The sequence below is a fragment of the Pelmatolapia mariae genome, linkage group LG10_11 (genome assembly GCF_036321145.2).
Source record: "Pelmatolapia mariae isolate MD_Pm_ZW linkage group LG10_11, Pm_UMD_F_2, whole genome shotgun sequence".
In the NCBI taxonomy this organism is placed as follows: domain Eukaryota; kingdom Metazoa; phylum Chordata; class Actinopteri; order Cichliformes; family Cichlidae; genus Pelmatolapia; species Pelmatolapia mariae.
In genome coordinates this window covers 59,543,252-59,568,648 of record NC_086236.1, presented here as the reverse complement: position 1 = coordinate 59,568,648, position 25,397 = coordinate 59,543,252, and the positions used below count along the sequence as shown (strand labels likewise).

At 41.6% G+C, this 25,397-nt stretch overlaps 4 protein-coding genes across 4 annotated transcripts; 2 read left to right on the top strand and 2 right to left on the bottom strand.

Moving 5' to 3' along the window:
• Positions 1-263: 263 nt before the first annotated feature.
• Positions 264-1,920, top strand: aicda (activation-induced cytidine deaminase). The gene is made up of 5 exons (XM_063487968.1): positions 264-283; positions 922-1,087; positions 1,198-1,480; positions 1,632-1,744; positions 1,858-1,920. Exons 1-5 carry the CDS (start codon positions 264-266, stop codon positions 1,906-1,908), a joined length of 633 nt encoding a protein of 210 aa, XP_063344038.1. The 3' UTR covers positions 1,909-1,920.
• Positions 1,921-2,538: 618 nt separating this feature from the next.
• On the top strand, positions 2,539-10,763 carry LOC134636460 (adaptin ear-binding coat-associated protein 1). The gene is made up of 7 exons (XM_063486443.1): positions 2,539-2,719; positions 3,646-3,746; positions 5,804-5,908; positions 6,405-6,486; positions 6,611-6,719; positions 6,919-7,066; positions 9,161-10,763. Exons 1-7 carry the CDS (start codon positions 2,619-2,621, stop codon positions 9,271-9,273), a joined length of 759 nt encoding a protein of 252 aa, XP_063342513.1. The 5' UTR covers positions 2,539-2,618; the 3' UTR covers positions 9,274-10,763.
• A 70-nt stretch (positions 10,764-10,833) lies between these two features.
• Positions 10,834-14,421, bottom strand: mfap5 (microfibril associated protein 5). Its single transcript, XM_063486444.2, has 7 exons — positions 14,214-14,421; positions 13,198-13,272; positions 13,054-13,086; positions 12,933-12,959; positions 12,765-12,852; positions 11,872-11,945; positions 10,834-11,383 (listed from the first exon to the last, which is right to left on the bottom strand). The coding sequence occupies exons 1-7, from the start codon at positions 14,419-14,421 to the stop codon at positions 11,271-11,273; spliced, it is 618 nt and encodes a 205-aa protein (XP_063342514.2). The 3' UTR covers positions 10,834-11,270.
• Positions 14,422-19,389: 4,968 nt separating this feature from the next.
• sbk3 (SH3 domain binding kinase family, member 3) lies at positions 19,390-23,926 on the bottom strand. The gene is made up of 4 exons (XM_063487834.1): positions 23,781-23,926; positions 21,931-22,078; positions 21,321-21,523; positions 19,390-20,206 (listed from the first exon to the last, which is right to left on the bottom strand). The coding sequence occupies exons 1-4, from the start codon at positions 23,784-23,786 to the stop codon at positions 19,421-19,423; spliced, it is 1,143 nt and encodes a 380-aa protein (XP_063343904.1). The 5' UTR covers positions 23,787-23,926; the 3' UTR covers positions 19,390-19,420.
• Positions 23,927-25,397: the final 1,471 nt, after the last annotated feature.

Sequence of the window (25,397 nt, the reverse complement as noted above, 5' to 3'; positions counted from 1 at the left end):
CCGTCTCTTCTGTATCACGCCTCCCCAAATTATCTTTGAAAAATCATTCTGTCCAACCAGATGCTGCCTTGTGTTGTATGCAGGATGTTTATGTTTAGAGGTATATCTTCTCAGTTCCCTCCCTTTAACCCCCCAACACACACACACACACACACACACACACACACACACACACACACACACACACACACACTTTCACTCTTTCTCATTTACCTTCCTTTATGCTACCCAAGCCCGACGAGTGGCAAAGCGCGTCTTTTGAAATGATTGCAAAGCTAGACAGGTGAGCAAAATGGATATATTCTATTTATATGTTGCATTTATCGTTCCAAACAACAACTATTTGACCAAATTGTGCGTGCAAACTATTTAATTAAGAAAAAAAAGAACGGGGTTTTTTATAGTTCTTTTACCACGCTACGATACTTTTGATGCCATTATAAGCTTTGTCATTGGAAATCTGTTTCAATAATTATGACCCTTTACTCGTGAGTTATATCAGGGTTTCAGTATTAACAAGTGATGAATAACTGTCCTGCTTTCACTAAAAGTCGTGAAACTGAGAGTGAGAAAAGGTTTGTGAGTGAACGTAAGCTGCTTTCTGACTGTCCATCACTTGTGTTTGGTTAACCACAGGTTTTGCATGCATTACTTGTGCTAACTTAAGAGATAAAACTTGTATTAATGAGCGAGTCATCTAAGTAGTAATAAGAATTAGTCTCAGACCTTAGTGGTGTAAAATTATTAATTGTGCGAATTACTAGGGAAACTTTCTGACACCACAAAGCTGCCACACCTTTTGCACTGAAATGTTGACTGATAAATTCAACACAGCGTGCTTTTAAAATGTGTCTTGTTTTTTTTTAATCTGTGCTGTGTCTACTGCAGTGTGCTCTTTAATGTGTTCTCCCTTTATTTCAGTATGCTTTTGCCCAGAAAAAAGTTCCTCTATCATTACAAGAATGTGCGCTGGGCGAGGGGCCGGCACGAAACATACCTCTGTTTTGTAGTAAAAAGACGAGTAGGGCCTGACTCCTTGTCCTTTGACTTTGGACACCTCCGCAATCGCAATGGCTGCCACGTAGAGGTAGGTAAAGTGGGAGAAGATATGAAAAGGGTCTGCTCAGTAGCAAGAGAAAAAACAGCAATTGAATGAAGGCTGTATAATGATTATTTTATTCTTATTTTTCTCTGCAGCTGCTGTTCCTGCGCCACCTTAGTACATTATGCCCTGGTCTATCTGGGTATGGATTTCATGGGGAGAGGAGGGTCAGCTACTCCATCACCTGGTTCTGCTCCTGGTCTCCCTGTGCAAACTGCTCTTCCAGACTGGCCCAGTTCCTCAAACAGACACCCAACCTTCGCCTCAGGATCTTTGTCTCTCGTCTTTACTTCTGTGACATGGAGGACAGTCGTGAAAGAGAGGGTCTCAGGCTGCTTAAAAAAGTCGGCGTGCACATCACAGTCATGAGTTACAAAGGTGGATGAATGTTTATCGCCCACATTATGCCTATGTGGGCGATAAACAGAAAAAGTAGAGACATATTTGATTTTAGAGTTGTGCACTATTCCCTAAAATAATCCTTTCCTGGATGTCAGTAACAATTATTTATTTTGCTGATTGTTTTCAGACTTCTTCTACTGCTGGGAGACTTTTGTGGCTAAGCAAAGCAAATTTAAGGCCTGGGAAGGTCTGCATCAAAACACAGTACGCCTGGCCAGAAAACTCAACCGCATCCTCCAGGTATAACATGTAACACACAACATATTTTCCCTCAGGCAAGCAGGATGAGGCCAATCGAAATAATGATGTGTTCAGAATGATAATAATGTCCTGTTCTGCCTTTTCTCTTTCAGCCCTGTGACACAGAAGATTTAAGAGATGCCTTCAAGCTTCTTGGACTGTAAAACAAACCTGTGGCTGCCTCTGAAGTTAGCATTAAGTCTATTATTAAGTCAGATGAGAAAAAGATATGTTGGTGTTGGACCATCACTACAAAAGCTGAACTGAGAATTAGAAAAACTGAGAAAAAATGCTTTCAAGTTGTGGCAAGGCTTGTAACATTGGGTAGCTGCTGCTTGCTGTATCTGTAGCGAAGTCAAATAAAATACTTTACAATCAGATACTGGATTGTGTTATTGATTGCTAACGGTTATCATTCTTAATGTTATAGTTTTATAGTACCAATTTTTCTGGTCCGATAAGCTAACTACCGGTAGGGTAGGGTGGTAGCTACCATAACCCATAACTGGATTATGGTTAAAAACTGACTCCAGTTTTTCACATTTAAACTGTACTCTGGCAATAAAGTCGAAAAACAAAGGTCGTAATCAAAGCAGCAAAGGGTTAATATTAAAATGTTAAAGTTAAACCGAAAAAAATCCCATAATACAACCAAGAGCTATTAATCCTTTGGTTTGTTCCTTTTGATCTAGCGTAGAAAATGTGTGCGTAACACCCCTTTACTGTAGCAACGTGTCGGTAGCAATGGCGCAGAGGGACCCGCTTCTGCGCAAATACACCGTCTATTACGGTCAAATAGCCGTTAACGCGGCGCGGACACACCACACCGTCACCATCACCGCCACCGGCGTACTCCGACTGAGTAAAAGTCAAGATGGCGACTGATGGTCAGTTCGAATATGAGTCGATCCTCTGTGTCAAACCTGAAGTCAACGTTTACCGAATCCCACCGAGAACATCTAACCGGGCTATCAGGTGAGGGATGGGGGAGGTTTCTGACCCAGCGCTCGCGTGCTGCTGCCGTTAGGAGCCGTTGCCTCAGCGACCTGCCTACCAACCTACCCCGCTCATCCGCTAGTCACGAAGCCTCACGTAGCGGCGGCGGTAGTTTGTGAGCAGATTGTTTTTGGCTGTGTATTTACAAGGTCATAGGGTTGTACTGGGCCCTGTTAGCCCACTTAACAAGGACTGTATCGGATCGGCTACATCCCTCTCGGTTTGTCTGTGTTCGTGCTTTCATCCTGTGGCACATCAGGAGAGACCTGGCACTTAGAAATCAGCCATTTAATGAGAACAGCGTGCTACACGTCCTAATTTCGCTAGTTTGTCGTTTAAGTACAAACAGAAGAGCATCCCTGAGGCTGCAAAGAGGCTAGAGTCCTCCTCTAGGACGCTTGAGCAGTGTTTGATGTTGCTCCATGACAAGGGGTTAAACATGGGATGCCCCGGCTCATAGCCAATGTGGTCACCTCAATCCATTGTTATGTCTTTACTGTGCAGGTAATGCATATGTTATAAAGAGGTCGATATTGGTTTGTTTACCCCATTTTTCATTGGCTGGTCCTTCAGCGTGACCTGCCGCAGCTGCTTCTGACTGGACATTACACCAACCAAACAGTAGCATGTGCCTCAGGTCCCATGAGACACAGGATTGGTTAACCGCTGACCATATGTATTGTGAGTAAGGGTGATGATGTAATATTTCATCCCCATGTCTCAGTGAAATGTCTTAGTCACGTTTTGCACACGTAGAAAATGAGTGTGTCTGAGTATGACAAATCATAACAGTAACTTTCCTGTGTCTTGCTTATTCACCTCCTCTGTCAACATCAGTCTGAGTAAACTGTCAACAATTCACCTACATCACAACATCTACCTCTGTGTGTGTGTGCGTGTCTTAGGGCTGCTGATTGGAAGCTGGATGCTCCTGACTGGACGGGACGCATGCGTGTGACGGCCAGGGGCAAAGTAGCCTACGTGAAATTGGAAGACAAAGTCTCTGGTGAGAGACGAGCAGACAGGGCAGCGCCATTGTTTACCGGTGCTGTCGCTGCTGTAATTCACTTCACTGTATAGTCTCCTGTTTGTCACCCTGCCCCTCTGTTACTCATCGATTCCAAGGTGACCCAGCCTGCAGCCGAGCGAGCAGTCTGGAGGCTGCATCAGTGCATTTTTTAGAAACTTAATGTCCTTGTTTTCTGTAAAACACACCTTTTGTTTTCCATTCACGTAACATGGCAACAATAATAAGTTCTGGTCTGATTCTGGTCTTTAAATCCTAAAGAAAGGTGGTTTATTTACTACCTACTTCAGCATAGGATACAAATAATGTCCTACAGAACAATCAGAATAACAAACAGGTGATGCAGATGGTGTAAATTTGAATTAACATAACCTGCTGATATGTTTTGAACCTGGAATAGCAGCCTTTGAGCCCACAGGTAAAATGTGGACACAGAACTGCTGTGATAAAATCTTCATCATGAAGTAAATCATTTAGAAAATCAAGATTATTCAATTCAATTTTATTTTTTCTAGTTCTAAATCACAGGAACAAACACCTCAAGGTTCTTTATATTATAAGGTAAAGTACCTACAATAATGCAGTGTAAATCCCACCAATCAACTAACCCCTTTTGAGCAAAGATTTGGTGACAGTGGGAAGGAAAAACTCCCTTTTAGCTGGAAGAAACCAGGCCCAGGTAGGAGCAGCCATCTGCTGCGACCAACTGGGGGTGATGGGGAGAAGACAGGACAAAAACACAATGTGAAAGAGAGCCAGAGATTCATAGCTGTATTAAAATGACCAAAGTGAGTTTAAGGTTTACAGTAACTGAGCTTGAATCAGTTATAGTACCATACAAAAGTTGTTGGGTTTTTTTGTTTTTTATGGACATTGACTGCTTTTTGGTTCATTTTCGGTCCAGTCCCTGTACCTGACCATTTTCAGAGAAATGGTTTTTTTTCTGTTTGTTTGTTAAGCTGCTTAACATTGACCTGTGACTCATTCAAGCATAAAAAAAGGCACCTGACTCAAGTGACAAACCAGTGTTGTGTCTACACATAACACTTAGGAAAGAACCAATTTTAATTTGTACCTTTAGGCACTTTGTCACAAAAACACATAATTTGTTCCCATGTCTTTAGTTAAATCTACGGAAAATGCCAAAAATAACACCGTCGGAGAGCACAACATAGTATTTTTGTACCAGCAAGGTGATTCCCAAAAATTTGGCCTATGTCAGCATGGTGTGTAGTGTATCCTTAAAAAATGAGTAAACTGGATGAGTAGAGGAAAAAAGAAAAAGTGGGAGGTGTAAAACACTGTCTAAAGCAGATGAACAGAAAGCCTTGTCCTTAAGAGGAAAAACTACAGCAAAGACCTGAAATTTGTAGTTCAAGTCATCAGTATGTACGGAGGAGGTACAACAGCCATCTCTAAAACATGTAGAAGACTCTGCCATGGTTTGGGGCTGCATTTCAGCCAATGATGTTGGTGAACTTGTCCAAGTCGATTGAATTATGAAAACAAAGAAGTACCATCAGATTTTGATAATATAAAGAAATGATGAGGGGATACTCAGGATGTTTGCATAGTACTGTATATCCGTTGTTGTATTGCTGCCTTTAAGATTATCATGAATTCATCTGACCTGAATCACATAAACCTTAAATAAAGGTGGGCTTTATTAAAGTAAGTGAGGACATGATGACCAACTAATCTGAGTATGACTGGGATTTTTACTGACTTTATAGGCTATATATTCTTGTTTATTTAAAACCACCTGAAACATATTGCAACATACAAAGCTATAGGTGAGTATCTAAAATAAGCTTTTTGTAGTCCATCTTCAGGGCCCTGTAGTTTCAACACAGTAGACCCACATCAATGATGTCATCGTCACATTGTTCAAGAGACTTTTGTGAGTGGAGTCAGATTCTCACCAGCTCCACACTTATTTAATTATTCTCCTTCACATCTGTCCTTTACCTGATGGCATTTTCCATCAAACCTTCAGGCTGTTTTGCCAAGCTGATAATGAACACATATCTTTTCAGGGGAGCTTTTTGCCCAAGCACCAGTGGACGAGTATCCTGGAGTTGCAGTGGAAACAGTTAGCGACTCAAGCCGTTACTTTGTGCTGCGCATCATGGACGACAACGGTGGGTAAAACAATTATTGCTAAGCCATAAAATATTGAAAAAAATGTGTTCATTCTGTAGAGGACAAGTTTGAACAGGATACAAGGACATTATCCGGATTGATGTGGGTTTTTTTTAAAAGTCTAATAAATTTAAATTAAAGAATGTATGGTATGTTTTTTTTTTTAAAGCCTTTAAAATAATTCTTTATAGAATGACATACTGTCTGTTTTAGAGATTACTGAACTGTTGAGTAGCTGTATCCATAATTTGTTTAGCAAAGACAAAACTTTATTACATAATTTAAATTTCGTTCAGTCCTGATTTTTATTTTAAAGGTCTTCATTTTTAAAGTAATGCAGGGACAGTGATCATTACAGAAGTTCAGTTTCTGTACAGCACATTCTCACCCAGTTTGTGCTACAGTGTTCAGGTCATTCTGAGAAACCTCCGGGTTTATTTTGTTTGTTATTACTGCTGTAATTTGATTGTTGTCTTTATTTTTTTTTTCTCAAAGGCCGCACTGCATTCATAGGCATTGGGTTTGGAGACCGAAGCGATGCCTTCGACTTCAACGTCGCACTTCAGGACCACTTTAAGTATGAAGCTGCTCTGTGAACACAGCTCTAATCATGACTAATTACGTTGTCAGTGTCTTTTTTTTCTTTAGTGTTTCCTAAGATACATTTTTGTATCACTGCTTTCCTCCCTCGCTTTCTTCAGGTGGGTGAAACAGGAAACTGAATTTAGCAAGCAGGCTCAGGCTCCAGACTCCACTCCAAAGCTGGACCTGGGCTTCAAAGAAGGACAGACCATTACTCTGAATATTGGGGTATTATTTATTTTCATAGAGTTTCATAATACTAGTGTGGTGTTTAGGCCTTTTTCAAAGCTGTACAAATATGTCTCTGTCAAGCTCGAATGCATTGTATCGCCTATATTTATTGCTATGTTTAAACAAGCATCAATCTTACTGGATATACCCTCATTCATGCACAGATTTTGTTTCCTTCCATCTATATCTTATCTAGCAATCGAAAAAGAAGGACAGGTCTCGTCCACAGAGTTCAGGTGGCCTTGGGCTCCTTCCGCCTCCCCCTGGGGGCAAACTGGCTCCACCCCCTTCTTCCAGATCAACAAATCATAACACACAACCATCAGCAGGAGGAAGTGACTCTGGTAGGTAACAGTCCAACAACAATCCCATGTTTAATCTTCACCTCAATTTACAATGTTATGAGTTCAAGAAAAGTTATAAAGGAGGATTCAGAACTAGGGCTGCGGTATATCATATCGTCCAGTATGATACCGGAATAAATTTTTACGTGATCTAAAAGTGTCGTATCGTGATATCAGCGATAGAGCGGCGCCATATGTTTACATTCCCTAGCATGCAAAATAAGAAAACAAGCCCAGACATTTCTGACTGCGAGAGTCGCATGTCAGGTTCCGATGATGATTTAGTAAAAGAGGGAGCTACTTCACTAAACTCCAAACACAGCACAATGGAAGCAACAAACTTGTTTCACCACTCGAGGCAAAAACAGATCGTTGAGTTCAAGAAGGCTGCGAAGGTGGAGATGCTAGCAGCTGGTGATGTGCAGCCCAAAAGTAAAACAAATGAGTCACCTGAGCATGGCTGGAGCACTCGCTGGCTATACTCCATATGACAGGAGGAGCATATGTGGATGGAAATTACTGATGCGGTTACTCTGTAGAAAAGTAGGGCTTTAAGGAGCTGGTTAAAAGTTCTAGCCAAGATAGAACATCCCGGTTGAAATGAAATGTTCTTCAGTTTCAGTTTTATAACATGACAAAACTGTGCACAGTCCTAAAGAGTTTCAAGTTGTTGTGATTTTTTTTAAACACCGCATAGGCTTCTTCAGCGCTTACATTTGACTTAATGCTGTGTCACTACTACGCTCAAAATGATGCTTGCAATTCCACCAGGTGCAGCGCAGCAGCTCTGGTCTGTGATACTTAAAATAGCATCGGGTCAGTTTTTTTATAGAACGACTGTCAAGCTGCACAGAGCCAATAAGGAGGGCAGGAAGTCAGGTATAGAAATCTGGCCACTTTTCAAAATAATAGACCGCATGCACAGTTTTCTGAAACTCTCCTGTTGTGATTTGAAGCCGTGCTAAAGGCAACAGAAAACCGCACTCGAGACACAGTCTCACAGACAAGCGGCAGGTGTATTTCAGGGGTTAATGTGAAAGTTGTGAATCTGTGCGATTTGCTGGTTGAGCCCAGTTTTTAATTAATGTCAGAAGCAGTTTTTTGATTTATAGTGCAAATGAAGGTGAACCTTGTTACCCCATTAATGCTTCGAGTTTGGGCGCTGCTTTTTCATTTACAATGGGGCATGAAATCTGACCTGCTTAAAGCAGAAGTCAAACTGAAAAAAAAAAAAAAAAAAACGCTGCCAGAAATGAATCAGAGGAAGGGCTTATTTTTTATTGTTGAAGATTAGTTCCTTGAGCCTGTCTGTTTCCATTGAAGCACAAGTCAGTCTTCATAGTTGATGTAGTGAGTACGGTGTTGCGTAGGTCTATTATCCAAAACTATGACACATATATTTTAAAATATCTTTCCTTTAGAAAATACTGTTTCCTGTAGCTTCTGTAGCATAGATGTTTACAGAGCTAAACTGTGTCATGGTTTTCTACACTCTTCTAGTGGTATCTAATCATGCACGCGGTTTCGGTTTCGTGTATTAAGATTTGTAGATGCCTGTGTAAGATTTCCTCCGCCATCTGTATAGAACAGAGGTGAATGTGTGTTTAAAGCACTGAAAAACATTACAAAAGCTTGTCTATCTGAAATCATTGTCCTGTCAGTGGCGCGGTGTGTGTGGTTTGTCCAGAGTAAATGTGGGAAAAGACTCACTAGTTTTGAGTTTCAATTGGAAATTTTCAATACTTTACCACCATTGTGTTTGGGTGGCGGCAGAAGTTTCAGAGGTCGACATCTAGAAAGCTCAGTGCATAAAACTGAAACCGTGTGCATCACTGATACCACCAGGGTAAACTGGAAAATAGTGCGAATACCACTGTAAGTAAAAGTTGTAAGACAATATTTTTTTGTTATCTGGTGAAATTATATTTTTATCGATTGCTTAGAGCTGATGTATTTTTTGAGAAATCCTTGTATTGACATTCAGATAACTTTATTAATCCCTCAAAAAGACAATTTGTTTGCAGCTTATAACATATAACGTGTATTAAAGTTTCAGATGTGCGTCTCTCTTTTTCTTTGATTTCAAACTGCCAGGGTGTTTGCTAGACCTGGACTCCAGTAACTCCAACTCTGTGGCTCCACCCAACCCCACCTCGACAGGCAGCTCTGACCTGTGGGGAGACTTTGATTCTGCATCCCCGAAGTGAGGAGAGAGTCCCCCTGTTTTTTTCTCCCTTTTCTCTGTAAATTTATGCAGCACTTTTTGCAACTTTCTTTTCCCGATTACGGGGTCCCGTATCTCTCCCTGCCAAGCAGGGTAAGCCCCTGTAGTAGTTTGTTTTATTTCTCTTGAATTCCTCCTACTTTGTTCTGACCTCACAGCACCGTCTTAATTACGCTTACAGCTACAGCTGCGGGCCAACTTGACATATTCAGCAGGCTCTGCATCCCCATCATTCACTACATCTGCTTGGACTCTCTGTATTTGTCTAGATTCGCCCTGTAACAGTTTATTCCGCCAAGTTTCCCGTTCTTACAGTGTTTTATTTGCTAATGATACACAATAGGAATATCAAGGGAGGCATAATCTTGTCATCAACATCTAATGATCTACTGAAATCTAATGAAATGTTCATGAATGACTTAAATGTACAGAGAATATTTATTTTAAATGTGTATATACATATATTGTAAGTGGTTTGTAATTATTGTTGTTGGTCTACGTCCTGTTTCTCCAAGTCTCCAGCAGCGGGACTGATTATATGCACTGACTGACGGTCGCATCTGTCTGTGTAGTTAGTAATTCATGAAATCCGCAGTGAATGCCATGATTGGCTCATGCTAGCTTCAGATTATTGCAACGTTTACCGCATAAGGATTTTACTTGAAAGACTCCTGTTAAGTTGCAGCTGATTTACAGAGTGGCCGTGCTCTTTAGCACTCTCTGCTCGGCTCTTGCGGTTCTGCAGCTGTCGAACACATATTCCACCGGGGACAGGCCGCGGGAGCCGCGCGCATTGTTTTAACCATAAATCAGGACACTTGGAAGCAGGAATGCTGGATGGGAGAGGGTGTAAGCAAAAGAAGGAGAGGCATCAAGTGCTTTTATCTTTGCCTCAGGGGGGAAGCAGAGATGATTTAGTCCGTGTTATGTCATCTTCACGCAGCACAGCTGTTAAAGTTGTGACTGGTGAGTCATTTAGGTCACGGCCTCTCTCCTCGTCAGTGAATCGCACTGTGTTTCTGTCTCCGTAAGTCTTTATGAGAAGGGCGATCGGGTCGTGCTCAAGCACAGCGTATTGTGCTGTACAGATGAATTAAATGTGAACTCCAGTTCCATATCAAGGTGTTAAGCTATCAGCGGTATTGTGATGCAGACAAATGCAACGTGGAAATAAGATAGTCCGTGTTTGATGCAGTGTTTTGTTGTGATATTGTTGTGTACCCAGAGATGGATTATGTAAAAAATGATATCACACGCACATGTGTTGTAACAGATGTGCAGTGGAAAGTGGTGTGATAATGGATGTTGATCAGAGAACAGAGTGTGTGTGAGTGTAAAGCCCCAAGGATGCTTGTCAGTGTTTGTTTATTGTCTAAATTATTTCTCCCAGATGTTACCTGTTATTCAAACCGTAAGTGTGTGTGCAAATGAATATGCAAAGAAAACTATAAAGAAAACACTTAATGGCCATAACTTTCTTTTGTGGTTGTTGTTTTTTTCTTCTTTAAATTAAGTAGTAAAAAAAAAAAAATAATCTCATGAACAACTTCCATTATATTTTATTGGTTACAATAGTGCACATAATACTGAACTGTCAGTGTGTACCTTACAATCCACAACAGAGTGGGTCTTTGTTTTACTTTGTTTCTTATACGATTAAGTGACTCAGTGCTCCTATAGGCCCATTACCGCAGTACCTCAAATGGATCGTAAACCATGGAAGACATGACCTGTGTCCAATACACACGGACGAAATGAGCGCACCCTCAATACTCACACAGTAAAAGGACGAGTACATAAACATATGTAGATATGACTCAGCACACGTGTGTGTGTGCGTGTGCTCGCGTGAAAGAGAAGGAAAGAGACCCTCAGGTGTGGCGCAGCGGATTTATGGTGTTTTTATTGGCTGTTTTCGATGACGACGCCCATGGGTCGCACCATCGTCACCCGGTGGTCACGGGCCCATTCTAGGCAAGATCAGGCTTTGTTTGCCCAGGTTTGGGGGTTGCCACGACGATTGCGACAACGTTTGCTATTGGATGACCTCTGGATACGTCTGGGCCACCCAGACAACTCTCTGCATAATTCAGCTGTAATGTAAAGAAAGGGAAAAAAAGGGTTATTTATTTGTATGCATATTTTCATGGACTGTAAGATCACTGTGCCTTTATACGGACAGGTGACAAATGAAAGGAGAAACCTGAGTCCTGCAGTGGAAGGATCCTGTGGCTCTGACCTGCTGTGGTGTGGTTCATGCCCTACCTGCTGTAATTTTTATCATTCTTCATCTATTAAACAAAAGATCCAAGTTTAATTTTAATAAAATAAAGGTGAGCGTTACAGCATCAGCAAATATATTATTATGTTATTGGCAATTTATTTGGTTTTTACCCTCAAAATCAAGCTGACGAATGTACCAACTTGTTAAACTGCACTCTTTGGCATCATCAACTGAGGGAACAAATTATATTTCTTTGGTTATTTGTTTTAGAGAATCACTGCCAAGGAGCAGTGAAGCTGCTCCAGTGTTGTCTTTTCCTTTAATTTGTCACCTGTGTATACATTAAGACTAATTCACCTTTCAGATACTCATCCTCACGGCACACTGTCCTCACACAGATCTCTTTGTTGATCACATAAACACGAGGGAGGCTGCGAGAGCACCGGGATAAAACATGAACATTATGAGGATGGATATACTGATACAGGCTGACAGGGTAACTGTGTTCAGTAATGAAAGTCTTGTGAGCTCAATACTGTCACACAAATATTGTACTAATAATTAAGGATGCTATTTGTAGTACTTTATACTTTTAGCTGTGTCCGTTAACATATCATTTATGTAGTCTTCATTAGTAGTTTTCCAGGCTTCCTGAAGGACATTCAAAGCTCTTCGCTTTACTACTTGTACTGATGCAAAGATGAAGCTGTCATCTTCAGGGAATACCTCTTTGGGAATCACCCTGTCGGTGCAAAAATACTATTTTATGCCCGTCAAACGATGTTATCTTTGGCATAGATTCAATTACAGAAATGGCAACAAATTATGTGTTTTCGTGACAGGCTGCTGGTAACAAAGTGACTAAAGATGCAATTTAAAGCTGCTTCTTTGCTGAGCTGTCTGTTATGTGTAGACACAATAGTGGTTCATCCCTTGAGTCAGGTGCCTTTTTATGATTGAATGACTCATGGGTTGGCGTTAAGTGGCTTAACAACCAAAAATAAAATTCCTCTGAAAATGATCAGGTGCAAGGACTGGACTGAAAATGTGTGAAAAAACAGCCAAAATGTCCAAAGAAAAGCCTGGAGAACTGTTGCTCAAGACCATTTCCTTGTTTTCTTTCACCACTTGTCGTTAAAACACTGAAGAAAAAGTAAGACCTTTACTGCTCAGTTTTTAAAAATAAGTAAGTCCTTTTTCTGGAAAAAAGACAAATTAAAAGTGTGTTGTTGTAGAGGATTGCAGATCACCTGTAGAGACAAAGACTACCAATACATCTCTTGATGGGCTTGTGAACTGAGTACATCCTGGTGCAAGGATACGTCTCCTCCCTACATTCTGCAGAAAGATAACAGCGGAGACACATGTCATGTTGATATTGTGTAAATCACAAAAGTCCTAAAAGTGGAGATACCCACCGGGTGGTATGGCGTTCCCAGGTGCTTCTAGAAGTGAGGAAAGAAAAGAAAAAGAATAAATGAGAAAAACTCACAGAGTAGCAGACGTCTGTCATCATTATCAAAAGTAAAAGGGCTTTACCAGTTGGCTGAGTTTGGGCTATAACCGTGAGTGCTGTGGAACAGAAACCGCATGAGGGGAGAGGTTTGCAGCATAAAAGCAAACACACAGCGACTCAACCATAATTAAACAAGATGATTTGTGTGTCCTGTTTGGTAACGTTACCCTGGAAACTGCAGAGGAGCAGGACCACTGGGAGGCTGCCCATTCCTTCAGCTTGTAAGGGGTGAACTTTATGAGCTGCAGGAAACCGAAGAGGAAAAGAGTCGGGATGATTTCACAGAGTGGAACTGCTCAATATCCTCACTAGGATTTTTTTTTAAATTCCTTAACTGTTTATGTTTCCTTTAATCCCGTTGCATAAATGCTCCCAACATTTCAGCTCAGGGTAATGTTTTCCTTAGAGTTTTGCTTCAGCTGAAAACACAGCTGTGTAGCACAGCGCCGCACAAGAGCCCCTGATGTCATTTTTCCTACATTTATTTATTCTAGTATTTATTGGACTCCTTGTAAACAGATAAGTGATGCCTGATTTCCTTCCTCCTCCTCCTCCCCCCCCCCCCCCCTTCCCTCTCTCATCTCCCACCCTGCACCATTCCTCTCCTGATGTGTCACAGTAACTTTGGAGTCCAAGATGTGAGTTCTCGCAAAAGAATGTGGTTTTTTTTGTGCCCTATTTGAGGACCCCTCCACCCCTCCTCTGTTACGCTCTCACATTCTTTCCCAGCTTTATTTTCAGAGAACATATCGCTGCTTTCCAACTGTACAATCATCGCCAGCCAATCTGAACTCGATGGTGGGGTTTTTTTTTTTTTTCACATCTTGTCCTTTCAGCAGCGATACATCCCAGAGTCACACATTTGCAATCACTCAGTTGAAAACACTGCATTTTTCTGCTTTAGCTGCTTGTATGTCTCTGTTGGCTTGTTTGTGAGAGTTTTTTCACTCTTTATGTCTGCTGAACTTCGCATGCAATCAACCCTTCACTCGTCTACAAAGCCTTAGTTAGTTAACTAGTCAGGCATTCTCCTCCGAACTTGTGTTTACATCTAATCAGAAGGATGTATCACCCAGTTAATGTCTTTGCCTGTGAGTTATCCTGAGTCTGCAGATGTTCTTCAGTGTAATTCCTACAGAATGTGTAAAAATCAGGTGGAAAAAGAAACATAACTTGTACTCACAACTTTTGCTGTCGTCCACAACTGCTTTAGTTTTATGAATCTTTTGTCTTCTCTTCTTTTCCCCTCCTTCCCTCTCCTGCACCCTCCTTCTCCTCCTCTTCTTCCTCCTCCCCCTCCTCTTCCCCCTGTCCTCCTTCCCCTGGCACTTTTCATGCTTTTCGCTATTTTCATGTTTCAATTTGATAAAATCTTCTGCCTTTGTCGTCATATCTGATGGTTAGTATCCAATTATATTGCTGTGATAACACGCTATATTCCCTGTGCTTTGTAAAGGTAAACAGTCTGCTGGACTGCATTATTCTCAAAACTACAGGTGGGTCTTTATGACTGTTAGGATGCAGAGTAAGTTCAGGGGGCCTCCATGTGATGGATAAGAACTAAAGCTACCTGAACCTTTGCACAGTAGTGCATCTTTATATATTTTTACTTCCCTGTGTTTCACTGTTTCATCACCATACATTAGCAATTATTCTTCTCTGAATAAAGGTAGTTTGAGCACAGGAGTTACAGACGGCTCAATAAGTCATTTTCTTTGTATTTGCTTGAAAAAGCATACACAAAGATAAAAGAGATAGAAAAAGCTTTAATTTAATATTTCCTCTTGTATTCCTGCGACAAATGAGAAGGCTGTAAACATGAGCCATTTATTTCCTGGCATATGTTTGTAGTTATTTCACAAATTAACAGTCAAGAGTGAGCTCCAAATTTGACTTTTGCAATACTTGGTACAGCCAGCAGATGGAGCAATGCACACAAGAAAGTGGTGCCTCCCATTAACAGACAGTCTTGACGCATGCTCAATCATCCAGGTAAGGATGATCTCATGGCTATTGATCAATGGTGAATGATCAATCATCGTGACAGCTTGCATAATAATGATCATGAACCCCCCCCCCCCCCCGCCACACACACACACTCAAACACACTTTTGCTGTGTTTAATGTATTTAAAGGGAGAGTTGACTTAGTGTTTTATTACTAGTATCATTCGAATTATTTATTAATTGCTTTATAAAATACCAAAATTAGCTTTTGATGAAGTAGCTGCGATACACGTTGTGTGTACACTCACTTTGTTAGGTTCACCTGTTCTACTGCTTGTAACACAAATATCGAATTAGACAATCACATGACAGCGATTCACTGGATTTAGACATGATTAAGATGACGATTTAAGCAATTTTGACTGCGGCATGGTTGTTGGTGTCAGACAGGCTGGTCCTAGCAAAAAATTGCTGATCTGCTGGGATTTTCCTACAGAGACTTCTCTAAGGTTTACAGAGAATGGTCTTAAAAAGAGAGAAATTCAGATGGTAGGGTCAGATTTGGGATAAACAACATGAAGGCATGGATCCATCCTGTCTTATATCAATGATATTAATAGTGTTGGAAATATTCTCTTGGTACACTGTGGGTTCCTTAGTACCAAGCGCAAACACAGCCTAACTGAGTGTTGTTGTTGATCATCTCCATGCCTTTATGACCACATCACAGAATGTCACAAAGCTCAGATCATTTCAAACTGTCTTCATTGAGGCAGTTCTGCTTGCAAAAGGAGTTCCAACCCAATACTAGCAAGATGTAGAAAACAATTAACTTAAAGTTATATGAGAAATGGATCATGTTATGACCTTTATTTAATTTATTGCCTGAAGTTAAAGGCAATCGACCTTGTCTGTATTTACAGATTACACAGGTAAGAATTAATCATGAATGCTCTCAAGAAAATAACAACATGTAGCTCCAAAGATGGTTTCTCATCCCCGATAAGCCCAAAGTACTTAAACTCTGTCATCAGCTCACACAGCTCGCTGTTTGTTCTCTTTTGAAACAAAGAGATGCATCACAATTGTTTGGAAGACCACAAGTTAGACAGGGAGTGGGCATTTTTTTTATTACTGTATATAAACTTGTCATCTGTGGACTACAGTTCATTACATACCTAAGCTATCATTCAGAGTTGTGTTATCCGTGTAAGATGAAGGCCACTGTTCCTGGCCTTTTGTCTCATTGTGTTGAAAGCTTTCTTTCATTGTGACCTTTATAGCAGCTTTGGTGAAACTTGACTCTTCTTTGGCTTCTACGAAGTTGACCAATATAAATATTGCTACGCATACTCCTGAAGCTACAAAGTCTCACTGGCTCTCACCCTGTGGTGGGCCAAGTCAGCTCAATAGGGACACACTCATCATCTCCCTTGACATATTGGGGCTACACAGACTCCAGGGTGAGCCTGCGGGATGGCCCTAACAAGGTCGACAGGGTGAGGCTCATGACAGCTTGACAGATAGAGAGAGTGTAAGCAAAAGATACGAGGAGAGGAGCCAACAAGCACGATCAGTCCAGCAAACGTATCCAGCCGCCCCTCGGTCCACACTTCTGTAGCAAGAGCTACAAAGTAAAGCTAAAATGAAGACAGAAAAGAGGATTAAAGGGGTCAGGTGCTGAGCAAGAAGGACCAGCAATGGTTAAGGCAAAACATGCCTGACTGTAAACACATGATAAAAACTCTAGTTGTTTATTAGTTGTATGGCATTGCATGAGGCATGCCGGCAATGCAATGCATACCCTCTCGCTCTTCTCTTTCACCCCAACATGCTTCGCCTTCACTCTTCGTCTCGCTTACAGTCTCTGGATTTCAACCAGCTGATAGATTTTTGTTTTTTTTCTAGTACTGCTGTGCTTCCTGTGCACGAAAACCAGCAGCGCAACACACTTAAGCACTTCGTTTTCTAAACTAGATCCAGTGTGGCTCACTGATGCTTCTCGCTGTTCAAAACTGATAATCTCAGGTTCTCCCAGTCAGCCAGAATCACCTTTGCCAGTTCTGTTTAAGTAATTAAACCTGCTGAGCTGTAAGATGCTGCCAGGTGGGGGAAAAAGTTGCAGTGGAAATATTAGGCCATGATGGGCAGAGGGTTTGGCTTCCAAGTTGGGGTACATTTTGTTCATTTGGCTATATGAACATTTTATTTGGTCAATTAATCTGGCTCTTATATCGGCGTCCATTTTTGCAGACCTCATTCTGGTGACAGGTGAAAACCTTTATCAAATATCTGTCTAAATATCTGCTACATAGTGTGTAGTTTTCAGGCTGGTTTTCTCTGTACCCTCTGTCTCACCTTTGTAAAAATGCACTTTTAAAAACACTAAAGCATGTCCTCTCAGAGTCAGAAAGAAGGCAAACGCTGTATAATGTAAAAGATGAAAAATAAGAAGGTGGTTTGAAGGCAGCGAATGTGATGATGTAGACCTTCACAGAGTTTAAACTTTCCAGCTAAAGTGTGCTTCATGCAATATTGGTAACACGCAATCTCAATCGCGCTGACATCTAAATACTAGCTTCTTTGGTTTCTGGACGAGGGAGTGTGTCTTTCAACTTGACAAATGTTCAAAGGTCTGTCATGACACATGACTTGGAAGTACATACGTGAGTTAAAATAAACGGAGCAGCATCTCCAGCTTGGTTCAGCAGTTTAGCAGTAGTCCACATGTGTAGCTGTCCTTGTTTCTCCTGTTTTCATCATCCCTGCTATCTGTCCTTCTAGACCTCCAACAGATTTGCACCTCGATCAGCATCTTTGTGTTGGCACTCGATTGTCTCAGCAGTCCGCACCATGTGTTTCCATTTGTCAGGCTGTGGTCCTCCTTTGACGCCCAATCTGAGTGTTACATGAGCTTTGGTTCCCAGAAACCAGTACATCCCAAACCACCATTGCTAAAGGAGATAACAAATGTTTTCAAGTAAACATTCGGTATTGTGTGACACAGCTGATACGCGGCTGTGATCCGAGATTAAAAAAAGAAGTACGGAGAGTGAGGGAATGACAGCCGTCGTGTGTGAAGAAAACAGATCTGACTGTAATAGCAAAGATGAAAGGGAAAGACCAGGTCCAAGTGGCACGGCAGAAGAAAGGGAAAAGTAATCTGCACAAGGGCCAGAGATAAAACGAGATGAGGGTAAATGGGCAAGATGGGTCAAAGTGTTCCATCAGATTGTGCTGCTACAGGCCTGTGGGCGCCAAGGCAGCCTGACTTTTGCGTTTGGAAGGCTGTGAAGTGCAGATAGTCAGAGGGAGGTGATGATTTGCATGGTTTGTAAATAGATGGCCCAGAAGTTTATTTATAAATCCATCTGGAGTGGTCCTTAGCAGGGGTTAGCGCAGGCCCCACCAGCATGCACACACTCACGCACAGCGCATTAGCAGCTCGCTACCAGCAGGGATCCAGTCCAAATTGAAACTGTCATATTGTGAAAAGTTTAAAAAGTAAATTTAAATTTCTCTGCTGCATTTGCTGCACATTAAATAGTCCTTGCACCATCTAATATCTAGCAGGATGAGGACTGTGTCGTGTTTTTCTTGCATACTACTGGACAGTTAACATCACAGCATGACTGAGTGACGGCAAATGTGAACAAAGGCGCCATCAGCAATCCCGTGAAATCCATTTTGGAGGGTTCTGTATGCAGGCTTGCAGGTGATCTTTCAACAAGTAATTATTCTCTCTGACAGATACAGGACAGTCTCCTGAATCCATACTGAGGCCAACTAGCCACTTGCAGATTTCCCATGAGGTGTGTTTCATTGTCAGTACATCACCTACAGTGGGCATCACTGAGAACAGCACGACGGGGTTATTTTAGTCCTAAAATCCTTTTCTCTCCTAGTATAGGTGCCATGCCTGTGATTTTCATCACTCCAGCACGAAAGAAGATCATGCTGGTATCACTGTCAGACTGTATTGTTAGTCCAATTTTAGATGTGCACCTGTTGCTTCAACACCACATCCAAGATGTCATAATTTCCATAGGTGTGCTTGTCTACGTGCTGTATGCAATGCTGTCTAAACAGAATAAAGTCTAGGGTGCTTTGTAGTGTCTTCAAATTTAGCTTTTTGCAGTATCTGAACCATCATCATCTCCAAATCCTCTTTATTATCAGCCTGACTGCTCTGCTTTGCTACTTATATAACACATGCAACACCACTGATTTATTTTGCGTAAACCAACATTCCAACACAAGTCTTTAATAGCATTATAATACAGCATTTTGTTCAGACATCACACTTTTCTTGTATTATTTTCACGCAAACACACATATTTACAAACGTTCACAAACAGAAATATGTACAATGAAGTTGCACTTTGAGTATTAAGGGTACTTATAAAAATATGAAAACGCTGAAACGGTTTCATAAAGACAAAGTTTATCTCTCCCCCCTTCCTTCCCTGAGCAGCTCTTCTTCTACGCCCCCTCTCTCCCTCATTTTTCTGGCTTCCTTCTCCGCCTCCTCTGCTTTCCTCTTCTCCTCTCTCTCCGTCTCCATCAGCCATGGCCCTCCCAGATAGCTCAGGATCTCCTCTGGAGTCCCTCTGTGCTTGGGCTCAGGGTGGAGTAGCTCCTTCAACAGAGTCATCACTAATGGGCTGAGGCCCTCAAACTGTGAAGGAGGAGGATTGTCTCTTTGTTTTCTCTCCATAATAATGTAATCATCAGCGTCCTCCTCACCCCTCCACTCGCCATCTCGCATTTTCTCGCCACGTTTGGCCTCATGGTCAAACCACTCCGTATATTTTCGGTAGCCACGGTCATCGTGAGTGCTCTCCTCCCAGGGGAAGCAGCCAGTTAGCAGGCAGTAGACGAGCACACCGAGAGCCCAGCTGTCAATGCAGGGCTCTACTGATATCCAGATGTCTTCTACCTCTTCTTCGGTTCCTTCAGTCCGCCTTCTCTCCATCTCCTTCTCGGCCTCCTTGGCAGGTTCCACCTCAGGCGTGCAGAAGGGCGACTCGTACCAGACAGCTCGAACGGTGGTGCCGATGGCTCGGGCGAGGCCGAAGTCCCCGAGTTTGACCCAGCGACAGGAGCTGTCACAGAGGAAGATGTTCTCAGGTTTGATGTCACGGTGGACAAAGCCCAGAGAGTGGAGGTGTGTAACTGCACCGCTCAGTTGGGACATCACCCTCTGCATGCAGTCCTCATTCACCCCAGCCTGAAACAGACAGACAGTATGATTGAGTGGTGGCCCAATATCAGACAGTTATTATTATTTTTTATATAATAATTTATAAGACAATTAAGCCAAGTGGAGTCTGATAGGAGGACTGTGTTACTGGCACTAAGACAACAAAATCTGCGTCACTTAACTGGTTGGTGACGCATTTGGAAATCCCTGTTTAACTTCATGTACTCTCTCTTCATTGAGTGAGAGCGGTCTGTCCTTATTCTTATCAGTGCTTCATTGTGTTATTGGCAGAGACACAAGCAGGGATGTAGGTGAGCTGGAAGCTGTTATCAAGCATGTCTTATGTTTAAACTTTTAGAAATGAGCGCTCAACAAGTACAAACTCCCAAAAGAGTAAAGGAAAATTTGTGGAATAATATGCCAATCTTCATGAATACAGTTAAACACTGTGCATGCTGCTGCACATCTTGTGATGTGATGCAGTTTGAGTGGCTGAGATGAATGTTAAGGTTTAGCTATAGACTCCTGCAGTGATTCATCACACCTGGTCACTGTTCACCTTCAGGGTTTTTGTTAAAGTATTGAATACTGCAGTGTTTTTTAGCTGATATGTCACAGTCTAAGAAGGAGAAGAAACTGAATTCAGGGTAGGTGATGTGAGTGAGGACATGCAGTTATATTATACAATAATATATGGAGACTACAGCAGGAACACGTAAATAACAATACTGTAATTCTGTTCAAAGTAATAAACTGCGTAGGCTGCAATAGCTGCACTGTAAAGGTAAATCCTTGCAAATATAGCTGCCAGTACTGCCAGGTTATGGTTAATAAGTAAAAGTCTCTGTAAGTTGAGCATGCATCCAGGCACGATAAGCTTTGCAGACTGCTGATGATTCAGATTTATCTCTCATGGGAACGCCAGTATAAAGTTTTATTATCTGGATGATTTTTTAGCAAGCAGTGTTTTTTTTTGTTCTTTGGATAAAATGACTGGAATATTGGGATTCTGGGGTTTATGAAGCAAAAACATATCAGCTTGTATAACACTTGTATTAAGTTTTGCTGCTGTATATGTTTTCTGTTGTGTTAGTAAGGCGTACATATAATTTCTTTCATGCCACACGTCAGCCAAACTGACCTCGGACACTATAACACTGTAGAGGTCACCGTATAGACCGGCTTGCTGGGCAAACACATAGTAGGATGGCGTGGAGAAGAAGATGCCCAGGGCTCGTGTCAGAGACGGATGGGTGCAGTAAGATAGGGAGAGATTGTATTCACGCAGGAAAGAGGTGAGCGAGGTAGACTGACGAGGGAAGAACTTCAGAGCCATAGGAGTTCCTGATGAGAGTAAACCAAGATGAGATCTAATTAGCTTTAAAATTCCCTTATAAACAATCTCGCCACCTGTGGCATGTGAGTGTTGTCCATCACCGACACTGTGAACAAATATAACTTCCCCTTTGGGGAGACCATATTTCACGTCTACACCCCAGTTGCAGCAACTTTATCCGAGAGAATGTAAGAAAGCTCTTCATTAGAGCAACAGAATACTGTCAAAAGAAGCATCAGTTCTCACGTTACTGCAGAGCTTACCCCACAAAAAACATGTAGTTTCTTTACTAGAGGGAAAACTGAGTCTGAGGTGCTCAGGGACACTTTTGCAAATACTTCAGATAGGCAGCGAGTTTAAACGTGGAAAAATGTTTAGTTAAAGAAGCTCCCACTGAACTGAGTCTTGCACTAACCTCTCTTTCTGTGCACTGCCAGCATGACTTTCCCATAGGATCCTTCTCCCAGGAGCTTCACCATCCGAAAGTGTTCAGAAACTTTCAGATTGGGCATGGATTGCGCCGACAGGAAACATAGCTCGTCGAGTTCCTGAGCTGCTGCTGCCTGGGAACATATGAAAGCACACACACATAAATCCAAATTGATGAAATAAGAGCCGCAGCTTGAGCAGCATGTGTTGATGTTATTGATAGATAACTTCAGAGAATGAAGTCTGAATCTGAGGGTGCACGTTCAGATGTGTTACCTGAACCTCGGGCATGACAAGACCTCAGGACTTCAAACCTCACACTTAACATTAGCTGCAATAGTAAAACTCATTTTTTTTCATTCTATGCAAGTTTATTGGCTTAGTATTTAAGTTTAAGATGTTTGTGCCATCCCAGCAAACATTTGGCAGAAAATACTGGAACATGTTGGGGTATATAGACACTCGAGACATCAGGATGTCTTATCAGGATGATCAGAACATTTGGCAGCGTGATTTAGTGTTCATCCCTATTGTTATTCGTTGCTTCATGAAGTCTCACCCATGATGATTTACTTTGAAGTAGATCCCCCATCACATAGCCCATAACACCAGGACGGGTGTGAACAACTAAGACAAGAGCTTAACACAAAAGATAAAGAGACTCCAGAAGGATAACATATTTTTATTCTTGACCTTCCACATGTTGCGTAACTGTGATGTCCCTGCAAACACCTAGTAGTATTTGCTGTGCTGGTACCAATCAATATTTCTGGTTTGAATTAATATAATAAGCCTGATTACTGTTACAGAAAAAAAACATTTCCAATCACTTACAAACTTACAACCATTCCAAATGGTTGGAAAACTGATTAATTTCAGCTTTGAGTCATTTTTAAGGAAACTGATAGACTTGATGTGCAGCCAATACTGAAAAAAACAGAAGGTTTTGACCAGCCTGCGAGCACTACATTGTGCAGATGAGCTGTAAACAGACTTTAAACAGACTAATGATGGCCCGTTTGAGGACTGATACTGCACAGATTAATGCTGCAGGTGCAACAGCAGACTCTGCTCTGCAGCAACTAAAACATTTTATATCACAAGGAGGATCAAACATGACATTTTAGACAGCTTCCACATGCATGAAAGCAAAATTTTGAAATGTTTTTAAGCACATTTCCACTAGTTTAAGCCTCAGTGGGATTTCATTCCCGGAGCTGTTAACACGAGTTAAAGTTATCGCATTGTCAGATTCTTTTGGTGCTCCTCATTCCACGCATGCTTAAGTGAAAATGACTATCATTTATTTTATCTAGGTCACAGTTTAGCTGAGTGATTTAGTGACTCCTACACATTAATCACACAGAAGCATCTAAGACACTGGTTGTATGCTGATACTTGCCATGTCCTAAGACACTAAGGTGATTATTAATTAAAAACTCTAATAGTTAATGGCTTTTGGCACAAAGCAGTAAGTGTCATAATGTTTTAATGTAGCTCATCACTAACTAATTTGAAGTCCATTAGAAGTGTCAAGCATCGGGAGTTGAAACACCAGTTAATGATACAGTCTGAAGCCAAAGAGAAATGCTGTAGTAAAAAGTCATCAGTGTATTCATGCAACGTCTGCATGCCATCCCATCAGCTAGAGGCAAATCATTAAGGCATTACAGAAAACCTGCAAACTGTCTGCACATGCACGATATTACTGTTTTCTTGACAGTAGTTTTTCCTGCACTCACATGTTGACATTATGAGTTTGATTAAAGTCACAAATATGTCTCTGAAAACTAGATGTAAAGGTTTGGATGGACAGGAATAATGTGCAATACTTACTGTCATTTTCTGCTCAGTTGGATGATCTCTACTCAGTTTTCTCTGCTCTTTTCAGCATCTAATCAAAGACTCTTTAAAAACTTGACAGGCTCCTGTTAGGGAGCTGTTGTTCAGGGCTGGAGATCTACTGAATGTTCGCAGCTAGACTGATAATCAAAGTGGATATTTTTGTCTTTGCTTCCTTGTTCCATGCAGTAGCACAGCTGACTTTATAAAGGAGGCTTATAGATGTTTACTGGAGACCAGGATATTGGCTGTGTGTTTCTCCCCATGAGACACATGCTTAACTCCCTCCCTCTCTTTTCCTACTCTTGTGCCAAGACTCCCGCTCTCTCCGCCTCTGGCCTGTTATGCTGGCAAATACGCACGAACCAGCTACAAGGCATTTCAAACCTCCTACTCCCCGTGTGCCCCTCTCTACTGCACAGCACTGCTAATATCCCACCTCTTCCAATCTGTCAGTCAGCCTGACCACATTAACCCATCGCTCTCCTGCCTCCCCTCTCCTCAGCTGTCATTCACCTTGTACTCCCTCGTTTTCCTTCCATGTCTCTTTCTCACCCTCTCAGCCCGTCTGAGTCAGTGAATTCCACACACAGTATAGGATTCCTCTTTTAATCAACAGGTATGCTGGAATGATTGGAATAGGCCAACAAGCTGTATCCATGATCCCTGAATCTTACTGGGATTACAGCATATAGTTACAGAGCATTTTAATGTTAAATATTGATGTTCTCTCTTCCTTATCCTTGATATCTGCCACTTTCTGACGGAGGCATTTAAAATCGATCAAAATTAAAATTGACTAAAATATAATCATCGCATCCATAAATGAAGGTTTTCGCTGGTGATCATAGTTCCTCTTCTTGTTACATAACGCTATCTGACTTACTCTCTTTTCAAGCACATATTAATCATCAGACTCATATTAAGAAGATCTGAGACCTTGCTTTAAAAGAAAAACATAAAACTTAATTCTGCACTTGATCTAAATGCCAGCTTTATTTCCTACTTAACACCAGACGTAGGTCAGGCCTTTCCTCCAGCTCCCATAGCTTCAACACCCTCCTCCTCTTTCTGTCTGCTCAGATAGATTTCCCCTGGTACTACATACTATAGACATATTCTTGCCACTGGATTGTTGGCTGTGCATTATGTAACACAAACACTGGCTGCTATCACAACGGGCCAGTCCCTTCTCAGGTTACCAACACCACTGCTTGTGTTCAGCTGGTCATCACCGACGGGCTGCATGTTTATGCCTGTACCACAAGGCTCTTTGGCCTCTGCTGTGACAACTAACTTCCCCACTCCACCAACAAAACTCTTACCGCTCTCATTTTGATGCCAAGAGGCATTCAGTTTCATTCACAAATACTGTGTGTAAGGTATGCATGTACAAAATGCAAACAGATTGCCCACTTGGTTGCTGATGATGTTTCACACAAACTTTCACCTTTGCTTTACTGGCACATTACATAATATACAGTAGATAGATATATATACACAATGTGGACCCCATTTGTCCAGGTTCCATGTTCTTTGAGGGAATGGTCTGTGCTTATTATACAGAGGGGGGGCACATTAAAGAAAAATCCTGAACCCTTGACCCCTGCA

Coding starts and splice junctions, on each gene's coding strand:
- aicda (XM_063487968.1), top strand. CDS start 264: ATGATTGCAAAGCTAGACAG. Junction 1,481..1,631: donor CACAGTCATGAGTTACAAAG/GTGGATGAATGT, acceptor GATTGTTTTCAG/ACTTCTTCTACTGCTGGGAG. Junction 1,745..1,857: donor AACTCAACCGCATCCTCCAG/GTATAACATGTA, acceptor TTTCTCTTTCAG/CCCTGTGACACAGAAGATTT.
- mfap5 (XM_063486444.2), bottom strand. CDS start 14,421: ATGACGACAAAGGCAGAAGATTTTATCAAATTGAAACATGAAAATAGC. Junction 12,960..13,053: donor AGCCCAAACTCAGCCAACTG/GTAAAGCCCTTT, acceptor CCTCACTTCTAG/AAGCACCTGGGAACGCCATA. Junction 11,946..12,764: donor GGTAGTCTTTGTCTCTACAG/GTGATCTGCAAT, acceptor GTGCTCTCGCAG/CCTCCCTCGTGTTTATGTGA.
- LOC134636460 (XM_063486443.1), top strand. CDS start 2,619: ATGGCGACTGATGGTCAGTTCGAATATGAGTCGATCCTCTGTGTCAAA. Junction 3,747..5,803: donor ATTGGAAGACAAAGTCTCTG/GTGAGAGACGAG, acceptor ATATCTTTTCAG/GGGAGCTTTTTGCCCAAGCA. Junction 6,720..6,918: donor CCATTACTCTGAATATTGGG/GTATTATTTATT, acceptor TATCTTATCTAG/CAATCGAAAAAGAAGGACAG.
- sbk3 (XM_063487834.1), bottom strand. Junction 21,524..21,930: donor GGCAGTGCACAGAAAGAGAG/GTTAGTGCAAGA, acceptor TACTCTCATCAG/GAACTCCTATGGCTCTGAAG. Junction 20,207..21,320: donor ACAGTGTTATAGTGTCCGAG/GTCAGTTTGGCT, acceptor TGTCTGTTTCAG/GCTGGGGTGAATGAGGACTG.